This window comes from Columba livia, chromosome 13 (assembly GCF_036013475.1).
Source record: "Columba livia isolate bColLiv1 breed racing homer chromosome 13, bColLiv1.pat.W.v2, whole genome shotgun sequence".
Lineage (NCBI taxonomy): Eukaryota > Metazoa > Chordata > Aves > Columbiformes > Columbidae > Columba > Columba livia.
The window spans coordinates 3,572,039-3,589,121 of NC_088614.1; the positions used below are offsets into that span (position 1 = coordinate 3,572,039).

General features: G+C 36.5%; 1 protein-coding gene across 13 annotated transcripts in view; it reads left to right on the forward strand.

Annotated features, from left to right (window-relative positions):
- Positions 1–17,083, forward strand: part of FTO (FTO alpha-ketoglutarate dependent dioxygenase) — a 431,926-nt gene that overhangs the window by 28,561 nt on the left and 386,282 nt on the right. For all 13 annotated transcript variants that reach the window (XM_065028667.1, XM_065028676.1, XM_065028665.1 and 10 more), the window contains one exon: positions 13,050–13,127. In XM_065028667.1, the coding sequence (XP_064884739.1) occupies positions 13,050–13,127 (78 nt within the window). The remainder of the gene's footprint in view (positions 1–13,049; positions 13,128–17,083) is intronic.

Below are 17,083 nucleotides of genomic sequence, written 5' to 3' on the forward strand. Positions count from 1 at the left end.
GTTGGTTTTCTAAGGGCTTTCTAGTCCTGCAGTATTGAGGCACTTTACATCGAAACTGTGTGACTAATGCAATAGAAGCTTTAATCCACAAGGTTGTGCTGCCTTAATCTAACCATCAAGGTGAGAATTTTAACTTGAGAATCTTCTTTAGTTGCACATCATTTCAGTGGTTTTTGATGCAGATACATAAATGAAGATTCCTTGATCACCATATAATCTTCCAAGTCCAGCCCTGTAATAGTTGGGTTCTGAGCATGTGCAAAACCTTGCTAAAAATCTTACATTTTGATTTCACTGGGTTTGGGGTAGGGAAATTACATTTTTGCAGGTGTAGTTAGGTTGCAGCCTGTATAATGTGTTAATGAGCAATATTTTAAAAACCATTATTCCCCGTTTTCATTCTCCCCCTCACACATTTCCTTGCCGCTTCAGAATTTGGAGAAATTATTTTTAAAGTGGCCTTTAAGCGTCTTTCTTTAAATTTTCTGATAGGGGTTATATTTTGATCAGAACAGTTATTTAGTGTCCTCCTGTAAGTCTGCTTCATGGGGATTTTAGATATTTTTCAGATTTTGTTTCCTTCTTCTGTAGTGTGCAGTTTGAAAATATACCCTAAAATAGATTTGTTTCGTTTAGCTTAATGAAGCTAAGAATGTGCAACTTAGAGTAATGAGGCACATGCAGGGGCAATTTAATGCCAGTAGTAGGAAGCAACTTTGTTGAGGGTGGTTTTCTCCTGAAATTAGTACTATAAAGTATTAATATGTTGCTGTCTGCTTCATGATGATAGATGTGGCATTTGGACACAGAATTTTTAATTTATTCATCTACATGTAAAGTGTCCACAAATAAATGGTGTACACGTGCTAACTTGGCATTTTCTGTAAACATCCTGTGAAATAAAAATGTAGAAATTAATGTCAGATATTATATTAGCATTTTTGTGCAATCTATGCTTTTAACTTGATCTAAGCATGTAATTATTATGATTTTTTTTTTATTGGGTGACATTTGTGCTGTTATTCAATACACATATTATTTTCTATTCAGCATAAAATATATTTCGGCCTCTTCACAGCTTTTCTTGGTCTGGGTTGCACTGCAGAATTTAGTTAGTTTGTGTCAACCTAGACATTCAACTGCAGTTTTAATCTGCAGAAGTGCAACAGGGTAACAGAGATGTGAAATGGCTGAAATCTCTATTGTAGTGATGTTAAATGGGGTGGCAGAAGTATACAGAGTGTCAAAATACAAATAAGGAATGAAGGTGCAAAGTTGACAGTCTCTGAAACACTTTGGTAAGCTGTGAAAGCAGTCCAGATAGAAATAACAAAGTCCATTCAAGCAGGGGGAAAAAAAAAAAGTATTGTATTGAAAATGATCAAGTTGATGGAATGTTTTAGTAAAAATCAATTTAAGAAAATATCTAAGCTATCTAAACCTTCTTGTGCATAGTATAGGCTTTAAAATGTACTGGATTTTGTCCTTTCCTGCAAGGCTTTTCGGTCTTTTTTGTTTTCCTGACTGTGAGAGCAGGCTGTAATAAAAATGCATGTAGTGCTTTACCAGCTCTTTAAGGCAGCACGTCTTTTAGTTAAAAAGAAGAGGGGTTTGTCTCATCAGGACCCCTCTGTGTCTGTCTTTAATTGGCTGAGGCTGCTCTTTGGTCCTGTGCGGACTCCACACTTGAGCCGAATTAGCTTTTGAACTTTTCGTGTACCATCCATCTGAAGAGCCGCTGGAGTGAAGCGCACGGCACTAGGTGGCACTGACGCATCGCTGTACACAGGCTTGAGCTCCTCATCCGGCTCCGGGGGTGCTGCCTGGATTTGTAAGTGTCAGGGAAATTGTTTTATTGTTAAAGGGCACGGTGTAATATATTCATCTCCATCCAAGGCAGCCATTTAATGCCCTGAAACATGCCCTCTCACAGCTCTGGCCTGTTGACTATGCTTATTTGGTGTAATAATTAGCAGAATTTCTCACTAACAGCGGTACTTACTAACACCTCACATTTTCCTCTGTGTTTTTGTACGTGATGGATTGTGCATTCTATGTATAAAGTGAAGCGGGTCACAGCCTAAGCCCTGTACAACACAGCTATTTTCTGCACAACAGTTTTGAATAGATATATATTAACTCCTATTTAATCCCTGGGGTGTGTAATGCAAACAAATTTGAGTCTGTTTATAATAGGCTATTGAAAACTTGTAAGCACAGAACAGTTAACTTGTCAAAGAACAAAAGAAATTGAACGAGGACCTATAGAAATTAGAGTACAGTCTTTTAAGAGCAGCATGCTTTAGAGGCCTCTTTAATGCTCTACGAAGCTTGGTACAGATTGCTGTACTTCGTTAAAGAGGAACAATTCTCAGATGCATGTTTAAGGTGATCTTTCTGCTGTCATGATGTTCAAACAGTTACTCTGCTTAGTATGAAAACAGAGGTGTGAAGCCCAAGTTAAACATGTCTTGCTTTTTTTTGCACTTTATTAGCTGGAAATGAGTATGTGGAAAATGGTTATGATGGAAGTAAAAGGAAAAGGTCCTTGAATAAATGCTATGGTAGGGATCCCTGTCATGTTTCCTTCCAAATGCAGTGGCAGGGACAGAGCTCAGAGTTCCCAAAAGTATTAGGTAAAGGTAATCTTTAGTTAAACTCCTAAGGAAAAAACCAATGAAATTCCAGTATAACAAATTAATTCAAATAACTGTGATTTGAGGCATTTGCCATACAGAAGCTCAGCTCTGCATAGAGACCATCAAACCTTTGTCACTTCTCGTTTAGGTGGGAATTGCAGCATACATGGTGTTAAAAGTTGGTCATAAGTTCTCTGATGATACTTAGTTTTAAAATCCTTGCTTCCAGTATTTATTTTATTTTTAATCCTGCGTTGTTCATTCTTTTTTTGACCTAGCCCTTCTTGAATTCTAGTTACTGCTGAAGCACTTCCATGGTAGAAGCGGCAGTAATACAGCATGTTAAGCCAGCAAATACAAAGTGGCTCTGGCAGCTTTCTCTTAATGTCAGTTCCTTGCCCTCAGCCTCCCTTATAAATGCATCGGAGCTGCTGTCACTCAGATGTTTTTTTCACAGATGTGTGCACTATGTGTTAAAAAGGGCGGCCTAGATCTTTGGATTTCATGTTGAGAATACCCTAACGCACAAAACCACTGCATCACATTACGAAATGGTGGTCTTCAGTGCTTATTTCTTTTTGTCTTTGCCGTAGCCTCTAAGGAAACAAGATAGTTTAGAATTTTAAGGTGTTTGCAATATTTTCATTTGGACAGAGATTTACCTGCATGACTTCAGTTTTATGATAGTTCAGAAAAATCCTTCTCTTTGTCAAGTTTTACTTCCATATTAGGGGTTTTGTGTACATGTATCTCTTTTTACAAAGGGTTTTTGCCTCTCCTTGCCATCCCTGTCCCTTCCCTTGTACTAATTTATCTGTGGGCTTTTTGATGGTGTTCTTATATAACACATACAAATATTTACTTACAAATACATCCAGAGATTATTTGGCGCTTTTTCTTTATTGAGTCATTTAATGGATTCACTTTTGAATGTTACCACACAGTTGCTTGAACATGTCTGTATTTTCCCATCAGCCTGGTACAGCTTTAGTATCTGTTACAGATCAGTCTCTCTTCTTTTTGTTGAGATAATGAATCCAAACCATTCTAGAACGATTGAATATTCTTTGTAGGAGTGGTTTGTTTATTAAGTTTGGCAGTAGGAATATATAGTGGTATAAGTCCAGGAGTTTTTTTTCAGCAGGAGGGAGCAAATAGGACAAAGGAGAGTTGTCGTGAAATCTGGAATGGTCCCCTCTCTGCCAACCTCTCTCTCTTTCACCTTCAGAAATCCATCCTGTGTTTGAGAACAGCATGGAGAAGGGAAAAAATTATTTTTAAAGAGACTTACTGTTGTACTACTTCACAAAGTACAGACAGTGATAGCAGCAGGACTATCTAGACGCTTAGACCGATTAGAAATATAAGTGTATGGGGAGAAAGGACAGAAGCTTCCCTGAACAAATTTACACAGAACACTTAAGAAGCAATTTTTTTACGTGTCCATTTTAGTTGGGTAGTGCTGCTCTGCAAAATTACACCTGAGCATGGCAAGTGAGGGAAAAAGTTAACAAGAAATAAGGTCTGTATGTGCAAGTAATTAAGATGAAAACTCGAAATTCAGTAGTAGCCTTTACAAGAGTTAGAATTGCTTTATTAAACAGCATTATTTGAAAAAGTAACAGTTCTTCAGTTTGCTCAACAAATGAATGCATTCTTAAGCAAAACATTGATTTGCAGTATGAAATGTGCCTTGGTTTGGCACAAAGCAAATGGCTTAACAGATCTACTTCTTTCACAGCAGATCAGTGCTCTCTTGTCTCCTGATTCACTGCTGACTTGCAAAGTGATGAATCAAAACCAAACTGAGGAATAAGATGCATCAGGCTTTGAGTCAGTGTGGCTCTACTTTTCCAGTTTATGGGTTAGGCTGTATGTGCAGAACTTCGTAAGGAAATACAGATGATTCATTGCAGTCTGCTGGTCTAAACAGTTTGGGAACCACTAAACTAAAATGTATCATTTAGAAAAATATCCAGACTCGATATAAAAAAAGAATTCCTGTGAGGGAGAATTCATCTCACACAGTGGTGATCTGCTCCAGTGGTTAATTATCCTTTCTTTTAAATCGTGCTCCATGTTTCTGGTCTGAACTTGTCTAACCTTTGTTGAGAACTTGAATTTTGCTAATAGTTGTCTGCCAACTTCAAATGTTCAATGTTAGCTTTCTGTTCCCCATGTGGCTTATTCTGGAGGCTCTAAACAAAACAAAGCATTCATACTAAACAAAACTCACTACGTTTGCATTGTTCACTGTGGAGTTTTACCTGAAAATAATTTTTGTTATAAGAAACAATCCTCTTCTTTCAGCAAACCCCATATAGCAATAACCTTCTCCAACTTACATGCTGGAAGTCAACGGGTTCATTAATAGTTGTCTTATTATCAAGTTGAGGCAACAGCTGCAGTTTGTAGTTTTTCTGAGTGAGTGTTGTTATCATTTGACCGATGGCATAGTTTATGCAAACTTAGGAAATTATTCTCTTTTATGCTATAAATATAAAACAACGTCTGTGTATTTATTACACAGGTTACTGTGCAGCTGAACCCCTGGGGACCTTGCGTACCCCATCCTTCTCTCTATTCTGTCTACAGTGAGTTTGTTATTTGTGGCGTATACTCTCAAGAATTATCTTGCAAATACCTCCTTTAAAATACATTAGCTCTGTATCTGGTGAAATGTGACTAACACAAAAGGAAAGTGTTCCTGGAATACATTTTCTCTTACCTTTTAAGACTTTCAACTGTCTTCCCCTCTTTTCATTCTGGAGTGAAGAATACGGTTAAATAATCAAATATGTTATCTTAGAAGGCTGTAAAGGTCTTCATATTTCACCGAGTTTGTAAGTGCTTTTGTACTTCCATAGTGCTCATTGCACTAATAAAATATCTGGAAAATAATTCAGTTCTGTAAAAAAAAATCAAAAGTCAACAATTGCCTATGAAGATGTTAAAATACTATGTAATGGGCATGACAGTTACAGTATGTGAAATTTAATGCTCTAGCTCTTTATTGATCTTCCATGTAGGCAATTGCATGGCACAAGCATTTGCACTTAGCGCCCGCTCTTTCTGCATTAACACAATCTTCAGCAGTGTTATCTAGGGGACTTTGGAAACCAAACTTGATGCTAAACTTAAGTATGTAAGGACTATTTTTTTTTTTCTTCTCTTTGCAAATACCCACTTTATTTTTAGTTTACTTTTGGCTGCTGTTTCTTCCGGGTGATGTTTTAACATCTAAAATTCTCTTCACTTCACCCCCTGTTTTTAAGTCTCCTTGTTACACATTGGGTAGTTCTACCATTACCTGTCAAAATATATACAGACTGGAAATCCTGCAAGGCTCAGTATGTTCTGAAAATGACAAAAAGTTTCAAGAGAATTCATTGCTGCTTTGATCTTGCTGGTGGTTCTGGAAAACTGTGTTAGTGTGACCTGCTCGCATGTGTGAATGTTCTTTATTTATCTGCAGCTACAGAACTTAGAAGCCTGTTGCAAAGGTTCTGAATCTGCCCCTCAAGCTGTGTCAGCCCTTGGTTTTCATAACTTCTTAGTGGCCTTAAAACATGAGACATCTACAGGCAGCAATGTCAAATGTCTCCGTGTTTCAACATTAACCATTTTATAATTTATGGATTTATTTTATCTGTTTTTAATCTTATTGAATCTTTTCTATGTTAAAGGATTGGTGCTTAGAATTTCACAACTGGCCAAACCCACTTGGTTTATTGGGACTAGGTATATAGCGGTATTTTTACTGTATCATTCTGAATCAGTTACTGGTGACAGTCACCAGGGTTTCTGTCTGCTGATCTTTGTTTATGTATTTTAGGTGAGCTGGTTAAGAACTGCTTGACTGAGAAATCTGGTTTCTCAGTAACTCTTGGCTATTTTTGAGTGAAACTATGCAAAGAGTGGCATGCAGAAGTGGCCTGGTGACCTTATCTGTTCCTTGTGATTCACAAACATGTTGATTTAAAAGTATCCACTGTTTTAAACGTTTTCTTAGGTGCATGTATGCTCTTGTGTCTGTATTTATAGAAGTAAATGGAAGAACTGGAAATCTTATTCAAAGTTGATCATTATTTTCAAACAAAGTTTGAATGTTCTTGCCTCTCACCTGAACAGCTGAGCCATTTACCCACTGGTACCGCTTGGAAGGGGATGTATAATTGATGGAGGGAACAAGAAATCGATGATGATGTCAAGATGCTTGCAATGATGGCAGAAGTTTATTGATGGGTATGCTGAGGCTTAGGGGCATTTTGTCACCAAAAAGTGGCTGTGTTTGAACAATTTATCACTTGAGATTTTTATTATGATTACTTAAAGTGCTAATCCATGTGTGACAGATCTACACTCAGGTAGGTAAGAAAATTGCCATTTCTGTTCCATTAATAGTCAGTAGCCAAAGGAACAATGCTCCTCTAGGTTAAAACAACAATTAAGGGGCCCTTAACACATCAAGGTGGGTAGAGAGGGGATACTGGTAGCAGAGACATTTCTCACACATTGCTAAGCTGCTTCAATGCATAAATTAACCCCCAGTTCAGTTATGTCAGTCAAGTATGTTGTGCACATGCATGACTGGTCTGGTGTGTGTGAGAGCCAAAACCTGGGCCTGTTGATGTACGAGAAAGGGTAAGAGAGGTTGAAATTAGTAAGCAAAGGTAAACAATACTGTTGCAGGAAAGAATATTGAACAGTCTCTTAGCTGCTAGTCTGAAATACTGGTGTTGGACCTGAGACCTTTGCATTACAGTAGATTTTTCATTATGTAATTTCTCCATGACCAAATCACTTCAACTGGATCCTACTGCGGTAACTGGACTGGTTTGCTCAGTCTGAGAGCAAGATGCACAGTGGTTTTATTAAATAATCAGCATACTTAATTGTAGTATAGTTCAAAAATGAATTTGTGGGCTATTAAATATTGTTAGAGAGCCATAGATAATCTTAATATGAGTTTATATAGAATAATAATAATAGTAAGGCAAGTTTTTCTCCTTAATAGGAAAATGTTTTTGGCATATGGTGTTGGAGAGAGGGAGCTATATTATGCAAAGTGTGGTACACTATGTTCATATGGCTGCCAGTATTTTTGACAGGCTGGATTACAGAATGAATATAGCACAGACAAGGCTTTGGTAAGACTTGGGTGCAATGAAGGGTAACCTGGAAATATAACTTTTTCATGTGACTAAATGGTGCTGTAAAATTGGCCGGTCCCTTAAGATCTTTTAATGAGTGGAGTTTACAGAAATATTTTGAAGAAAGAAAATCTGAAATCTAATATATGTGATAATGGAGAAATAAAAGCTGTAATAGTGCGTTTCGAATGTATTTTTTATTACTCTAGGTTCATTTCTGACATAACTGGTTTTAGTGAGCCGCTTGAATGATCTTGGTTGGTATGAAGTTTTAATAGGTGACACTTGGAAAGCCTTGTAGTTTAAACAAGTTTCAACTTCAAAATCACATTCTTGTCTTAAGAAACTATCCCAAATTTGGTGGCTTTTTATATTTTTTTATTTTATCATTTTATTTATTAAAAGCATGTGAAAGAATGTTAGGAGAGAAGGTTCTGGAAGTTCATGTAAAGAGGTGACTTTTTCCTGCATGCAGTCTTAGTATTGAATCACAACATTTTTGTTATATAAAGTATGTAATCTGCCTCCTTTATAAAGCCATTGAGGTCTCACTTTAGACTTCTAGTCCTTTTCTTTATGCAAGACTTGAAAGAAATCCATGTTTAGCTATAGTTGATTAAAAAAAAAAAAAGAGAATGAAAGAAAAACACAGGCCCTAATGTACATTCTTATATGGGGAAGAAGCTGATAGAAAGGAGGTTTTTTAGGAAAACCGAAGGTTTGCATCTGAACTCGTGATTCAGATCTTGCTGTCATGACAACGTGCATTCTCAGAGTGCCTTGCTAAACCTGAGAACTACTGGTTCTGGTCCCGAGTCAGTATTTTCCAAAGTGTAAAACTTGCAGTGGGCAGTTAACAAACCTTTTAGGATGAAAAAATTGGCCAACATTTGAAGGATTTGTAATGAAAGGAGATAAGGCATAAGGGCTTTTGTGGGCCGTGAGTAGAGATGGTGTTTCAAAGCTCCCAGACCTTCCTTTTGCACCCTGGCTTCCAGCAGTATATTGTTCTTCCGCTTAGCCTCAATAAGATTATTTGTCAGCTCTAGACATGAAATAGATAAAAATCAGCCTATTTTAAAATGTTGAACTTTCTTTTACCTCTCTTTGCTCTTAAGTTTGCTGGAGGTGGAATGGTTATTATATAATGCCTTATTTCATTGACCCAATGAAATTAAGGCAACATTAGGTGGGACTTTAGGTCATTGCAACATGACCCAGGTAGTGAATCAGAAAATTCACGTATTTTGTAGGGAAAAATGTATACAGGCACGTAGAATTGTTTTGCTGGCTGTGCTGTTTTCTCTGCATCAGGGAAGTACCAGCCTCGTGTGTAGATCGAGGAGTCCAGCCAGTTCTCAGCCATCTGCAGAGTATTAAAAGCTGTTGTTTCCTAGTATGATGTGTACATAAAATGTTTGTAAATAATAAATATCTAAGAATTGTTCAAACAGGAAGTTAAATGCAACAGTGAGATACTCAGTTTTTGTCTTTTTTCATGTGTCTTTTCCATATCATGGTTCATCTTTTGCTTCATTCTGCATAACGGTGACAGTAAGGTGAAAGTAAGTAATCAATGGCTGAAGAAAAGTTTTCCTGCATCCCCTGAGAGGCTGGGAATGTGCCTGTTAGAAGTTTCAAAATCCCATCTTTTCTGGAAGAAAGACATTTTCGGTGTTTTTACGTTAGAAATCATTGTCATAGTGCAACCTTGAATTCGTTCTCAGAACTAATTTCAAGAATATTTCAATGTGATTTCAATAAAATTAGTTTCATAATACATTGTTGCAGTCAAGACAGTGATCTGTACATTGGAAAATGAATGCTGTTTTGTGACTTGTTTGATGATGGTACTAAGTGGGAATTCTGTCTTTGAAACACCAGGACCTTCGCATGCCTTTGTACCTTAGATATTGAACTTTTATCTTAAAATTAAGAGAGAAATGAAACGTTTTGAGAATGGCATTTATACCCTGCAAGGAAATATGTCAGCTGCAAAAATGTTTACGCCGTCATGTTTCTTGGCCAGAATATGTCATTAAGTCAAATCTTTCCCTTACACCACTTAATGTGAAAATAACAAACCATGTGTGTGTAACATCACTGCATTTTAACCTGTGACTCTGTGTATTAGCTGTGTTTCAGTTACTTCTCCTGCTCTGTAACAAACAACAAATTACTTCTATTGCCATGAAGAAACAGGGAAAATAAAAAATTATGCATAGAGTGATTGAGCACTTCCAATTATTACTATTCCACTTGCTGAATTTTACAACCAACTATCTCATTAATAAACCCGTTAATTACTAATAAATGAGCAGAGACTGTTAATGTCTACAGGAAGTTTCATCGTACGCTCTATAATTGGGCATTAGTGCATCTGGTATTACTTCCAGTTATCAGAGTCAGATGTAATAGATCTGTTAACACTCACTGCAGCCTACAAAATAAGGTATTTGCAGAGATTTTCTCCTTTCTGAAGGCCCAAGTACAACACTTAACAAGGTTTCTGGAGCAGCGTGCAGTGCATGATGATATTATAGGGATGACGTACTTAAGATTGTCTTTCATATTTTGCCATTGCTAAAGTACATGTAAAAATCACACTAGTTTTTAAAGTGTAAGCAACATGATTCTGGTACCTAAATAAACTGTTATACTGTCAGTAATTTTTAAGATTTAAAAAAAAGGTTTAGAAAAATGTTTTTTAAGATGCCCGACACCTTCAAGTAAATGCTTTTTAAAATTATTATTTTTTTATTTAGAGGTTTATGTGGCAGAAGAGTCAGCCTATAAGCAATGCTTATGTAACAGTGCTTAGACTTACACATCAGCTGGTATAGCCAGATATTCAATTTTTCTCCTTTTTTTTTTTACCTTTCCACTTTTTGGAGGTATTTGTGAGTAGTTTGATGTTTTTGACATCTGTGTGACAGCTTCTTGCATAAGAGATGAGCAGCGTGTTATACCACCCAGGTGTGTGTATTAGTCTGTACATCAAGCTGAAGAGCGGCACTTAGCCAGATCTGACAATCAAATGTGAACTAGCACTGCCTATACACAAGAGTGCATTTTAATGTTGTGTGCTTGTTGCCAAAAGGCTGGTACTTGACAGAGAATTGTCAGAATCTCTCTTCCCACCTCTTTTTTTTTCCCCAGATGTGAGTCCATGTTAAAATATATTTGTTTTGTGCAGTTTAATATGGTTTATCTTACAGATAACAAAGCCAATCTAATATTTTCAGTGATTTCATGTAATAGAATTCTAGCAAGATTTTAGTAATAGTGTTATTGTTTCAGAATATTCACTGAATTAGCATGTTATTTTCTGCCAGATTTATCTGAAGTTACATTATGCCCAGTGTCACCAATGACTTCCGGTCAACATCCCAACACCCTTTCCCCAAAGAGAGCTGGGGACTAAGAGAAATTACATTGCTAGTTTGTCATTTCAGTGCTGCTCTTCTCAGTCTAGTGGAGAGTCAGTGATCAGCAGAGTGTGTGTGGAGATGAGTATGTGAAAGCTGCTTGCTCTTATTTTAGTTGACTGATCTATTAGGTATAAAAATCTTCTACACTTCCTTATGACTTAAAGCCTTTGTTGTGGAAACATAGAACAAAATACACAGTAACGCTCTTCGGAGTTCAGTATTACTTGTTTGGGTGTTTGCTGTAAGCCAGGAGTTAGTTACTATGTATAATACTTCTTTCTTTTCAAATAGGATTTCCAGAATAGGGAAGATATTTTCTGACCTCTATATGCAGCCCAGAAAAGGGGAAGTTACAAGAAAAACAAGATTATTATTTTAACAATAAATTCTCTTATCTATGGAATAATGAATTTGCAGTGACATCTAGGTGATGAAATATGTAGTTGTTCCTATGCAACTTGGTTTTATGAAAGTGTTAGTGATACCCTTTTTTAACTTATTCTGTGTTTTCCTTTGTATTACATCTTTATAATTCTTTTAGAAACTGTATGGCGTTTCCATCTAGTCTTGCTCTTACAATATAATTATATTATATATTGAGTGAGCTGCAACTTCAGTTAGTCCTTGTGATGATGCGTATGTAGTTGAAAATATTGCAATAAAAATGAGAATCTGAATCCTGTTACTTGAAATATTCAAACATTATGGGAGATGTAGTTTTATGATCTTTGAGTTGCATTTTTATTAGTAAAGATTTGTTAATGATCAAAGTCTGTAAAGAAAGCATCCTTGCAAGCTATAAGAATAAATAAATGAAACAGTGAATTAATTGTCGAGGCCAGCACTTCCACTGTAACAATTTTTACACTGTTATTAAGCTGGACTTATACCATGTTGAATTAGTGTTGAGTGAGTCTGTGGGTAGATAAATGTGAATGGATATGTCATGAATTTGGATTATTTGATTCCTAAAATCTGATGGCGGGTTTCAAGCTTCTCCTGCAATTTCCAAATCTTTAGCCTCACAATTTGTATAATACATACATAAAAAATTCTATTTTTATTAATAAAAACCTGGAACATGCAATTGGAGAAAATCAAGCTTCTATCTTAGCAATTTCTTAATGGTGATGTTGACTAAACATTGGTAGAGATACTCTCAGTCTAAAGAAGTAAAAAGGGAGAACAAGGGGGGCAGGGAAGACCTGCTCTTCATGGTGAACTGGCTTAGCATACTCCCAACATCCAGCCCAATTCCCGGCTGTCTGATGGGATGACAGTTCTTGGCAATGGCATTTTCAATAGTGTCAGGTTAGAGGGACTTCAGTGTGCAGGAAATGATGTTTTGTTTCTCCTTCATACACTCATTCAGGTAACATTTTAGACTAGGCTCAACATTGGGGCTCATTGCTTTAATGAAGTATGTTACAGAGCCATTTAATGGGATATGAGCTTTTTACCCATTGCATACACAAATTGAAGTGGAAAATAAAATGAAAAAGAAATAAGAAATTAATATTTGGGTATAAGGTAGGCTTAGTTCTGAAGAACATTAGACCAGGATGGATTTTCATCAGTGTAATGAGGGCTGATTATCTAAAAAAGAGTTTAGAAGGAAAAATACTCACATGCTCTGAAACTACCTAAATTACTGCTTTCTAAGTGGGAAAGCTCCACTGCTTTTTTGCATCCATGTTTCCTTATTTAATTTTCCAGAATTGAAGGTAGTAAAAGAAATAATTTCATGATTGTGTCTTTTTAATACAACTGTTTATATCTTGATTTTTAGCCTAATTTTCTGTTTCAATTTTACCCCTCTGAAACAGAAAAAAAAGCTTCTTGAAGAACTTGGAGAGAACAGACTTCCATATATGACACCAGAGGATGCTGATTTCCATCAGTTGGTAATGTATTTCTTTTAACTGTGCTTGTTTTAAACTGAAATAGTTGTTTACACTGAACAACAAATAAGTCTTTGAAGAGACACTGTGAAATCTGATATGAAGAAGGTATTCTGATGGCTGCTAAAGATAATGTACTTCCATGTGCTGAAAAATAAGACCTCTAGAATTGAGATATTTGGGGATGAAAAATTTGTGAACTTCATTTGTTTTTAGGATTTTGCCCTGAGTATCAGCACCTTAGTACCAGGTAACAACAAATCACAGTTTCTTATGTTTTGTTAAAATGAAATATGTCACCATTCTTCTAAGTGTTTTTAGGGTTTTGCTTTATTTTTTCCTGAGTTGTGAAGAGGCCTTTTCTTTATGGCTCAGGTTTGGCAAAACAGGGAAAATATTATATTAACGTAGAAATATGAATAAAAAATATAAAATATAAATATGAAATTCTACTTTCAAACAATAAATAACCCCTAAGACTTTGCTTACAAAATGAGCTGTGCAAACTGGAATACATGCCTCAGGTTAAAGCAGGTAAAAATAAAAACAAGCCCAATAGCCAGATGTGTAGTAAACCTAATGAGTGTATGAAAGAATACCATGAAATTAGAAGAATGTTCTGCATCTATCTTGGATATTTCCAGGTCACCTACAAAACATATGGCAAGAATTGTAGGTTCAGTCAGATCACGTTGGAACATGGTAAGATGAAAAGCATAAAGAAAGAATTTTGTAGTTTGACCAGCTACAGCAAGCGTGCTTACATTACAGGTGTGTCACCTTTCCTGTATTGACATATGGCTGAAAGATGTATATGGTAGCATAAAATGGTTCTGACTCTTTCCTTGCAAGGATGAATTTCTCCTTTGCAGGATTCCAAGGCCAAGAAAAGTTTAGCACATGTCACGCTATAGAAAAGGAAAGATGAATTTATGGGTCAGGTACAGGACTGTGACTCAGAAGCATGAAGTCAAGCTCCAGTTTTGAGCAAACTGTGAACTTCCCTCATCTTTCTCATTCATTTGGGTTACAGGATGCTTAGGGAAAGCATGGTTTTCCCTGAATTCTTCAAGTACTGAACACAGTGGAAGTAAGCTGCTGATTTGGATCTTTAACAGCTGTAGGGATAGTAATATGAAAACGCATGACTTGCTGTTAACCATAAAAGCAGAAGCACAGAAGAGCTGGAAGAGTGTAGAAGAGCTTAATAAAATGATTTTTTTTTTCTTTACCCCAAACAAAACAATACAAAAAGAAACAAATGAGCAAACCAAACAAACCAAAAACCCAAAACAAATAAAAAACCCCACCAAAACAAAAAACCCCAAACGACCCAAACACATACTTTTCGTTCTTAAACTAATGTTCCAGAAGCAGCTCTCATTTGCTTGGTATTAGTAACCCATAAATATAGAAGAGAATGGGAACAAGATAAGAAGTGGAAATCAGACCTGTTCAAGCTTTAGTAGAGTTTAGATACATTCTTTTTGCATCATGTAGAATTATACTTTTTGTGTGGTGTTTGTGTGCATGCTAGGTATTTTTAGTTATCTGTGATAATCATAAGCATTGCAAGCACCTTTTAAATTCTTATCTTGCTTATGAAATGTTACTTTAATCACAGCTGCATATATTACAAGTTCCATGTTGCTTAAATGTACTACAGATGGAGAGGAAGAATGAGAGCTTGAAGACAAAAAAATTGACAAAATAAAATATCACATACAGCTTAGTTTTATAGTCTGTCTTTCCTGGAGAGACCTGCATTACTCCTTTGATGATCCACCCCTTAAAAAGCAGTGGTCTTTGAATGTGTTGGAAAGGCTAGGTAGGATGCAAGTGAAAAAATACAGTATCCTGTCAAGTGTGGAAATGTGCAGTCTTAACAAAACTAAGAAATTCCATCACAAGCAAAACTTCACTGACATCCTCTTGCAATGCATCTTGCCTTATGAAGGGTTTTAGAAATGAGCCCCAAACTGTAGGCTGAAACAATATAGTGTTTAAAACCAGTTATGAAGAAGAAAAAGTCTGTTAACAAGGGATTTCACAAATATCTGAAGCACACACCATAATTTCATTATGTAAGTGGCAGTTTGCTTATCAAGGGTCACTATTTCGAAAGTTATTGCTTGAATCGTAGAATCGTTTAGGTTGGAAAAGACTTTTCAGGTCATCCCATAGGGTGATTCTCTGAGTACCACCACTACAAGCGAAACCATGTATGTATTTAAAATCACGTGCGGGATGTTAATATGAAGAACTGAGCATCAAATCTGCTTTTTTGTTTATTCCGTAGTTGACAGTAGCTTGCTTACTTCTTTTAGAGGTAGCAGTGAGTCGACCTTTAATACTTGCTGTCAGAGTTACAACATGGAGCACGTGATTACTCCCCTTCTGCATCCTCCCAAAACAACAAGGTGTCCAGTGTGAACCCAGCATTCTCCCTGTCTTCTGATCCCTTAACACTTTCCTTATGTAGGACATAGCACAATGACTGCTTGGAGATTTAAAGACGACCAAACTGTTTTCATGTGATGTGTCAGAAATGTGTTTCCACTTCCTGACTGACTCTGAGATATCAATGTGAGATATTCTGTGTAAAACTTAATGACAAAATAGTTCTTAAGCATGTAATCTTAAAACACAACACAAAGGTAATAAATATGCTTCTGACTTGGCTGGCAGTCAAATGTGGAAGATGTTACTGCTGCAGTTCAGAAAGGGAATAAAATGTTGTTACCTTTGTACAATCTGTGCACTTCCTTTCTAGTGTATGTTTTCAGGCATTTTGTTGCATTGGAAGAGGATGTCAGTGAAGTTTTCCTTGTGGTGGAATTTCTTAGTAGGATAAAAATGTGTTATGATGCAGAAGTCCAACTATTTTCATGCAGTAGAAAATGTGTATACTGACTTACTGCCTGGTTTGTATTCTCTAAAGCACCTTTTCTGATTTTAAAATTAATTTCCTGAAAGGCAAGTTCAAATCTGACTTGGAAGTAGATCGTGCTAGTAAAGTGGCTTTGAGTTGTACCAGAAGGAGCCCACAGATGGATAGTAGGTCCGTGTGGTGCTTTTGTGCTGGTGGCTTTTCTGATTGTTTTTTTAGAAGTACTTTCAACATAACCTATTATGTTAGTAGAAGTTTTAAGAGATCAGGTTTGTACATCCATGTACCCTTGCCCCATTGGTTAACGCCTTCAGATTTCAGTTTATCTTATTTTTTTCCCCAGAACCCCATTAGCTGTTTCCCACAACACCTTTTTCCCAGACCAGGGACCAACTTCTGGACAAAACGAAATAGGTGTAGTGAGTCGTTTGGAGCTTTACATATGCCAGTTGACACTTGGTAGGCTCATATCACAGCCTTCCCTTACTAAGAGCAATAGTTTGCATCTGATTCCCCTATTTATCTATTAATTTTAATGAAATACATAGTAATTTAGTCTATTTAAGAACTTATTCTTTAGCCTTTGTCCAGTTTGCCAAGCAATCTCAGCAGTAGTTAAAGGAGCTTTATAGGCAACCAGTAAAAGGTTTGATTATGTGATACTCACTTCCTTAGAAATCCAGATTAACAAAATTATCGAAGCCTTCCTGGAGTGGGAAGTAGTATTTTGCATACAGAGCAAGATACTGCTGATTAGCAGCATCACACGTTGCCGGGAGTTGTGGCCTCCAGAAACTGCTGGATTCTGAATTGCAGCTGATACCAGAGCTGGTGTGGTGGGGAGAAAAATAAGTTTGGAATTTTTTTTTAATCTAAAGTTGGAACTTCCATATAAAATCAGCGAGCTAATTGTCACGCATTGAGGAATGTGAACATAGGAAGGGCCAGTATGTCAAGGACTATTTTGAAGACAGAGGTGCATCACAGTGTTGGCCTTTTTTGAAAATTTGTTATTTTTGCCTCAAAAACTGTTGTTATATAAAACTTTTTCACTTTATCGTGTAGTCCT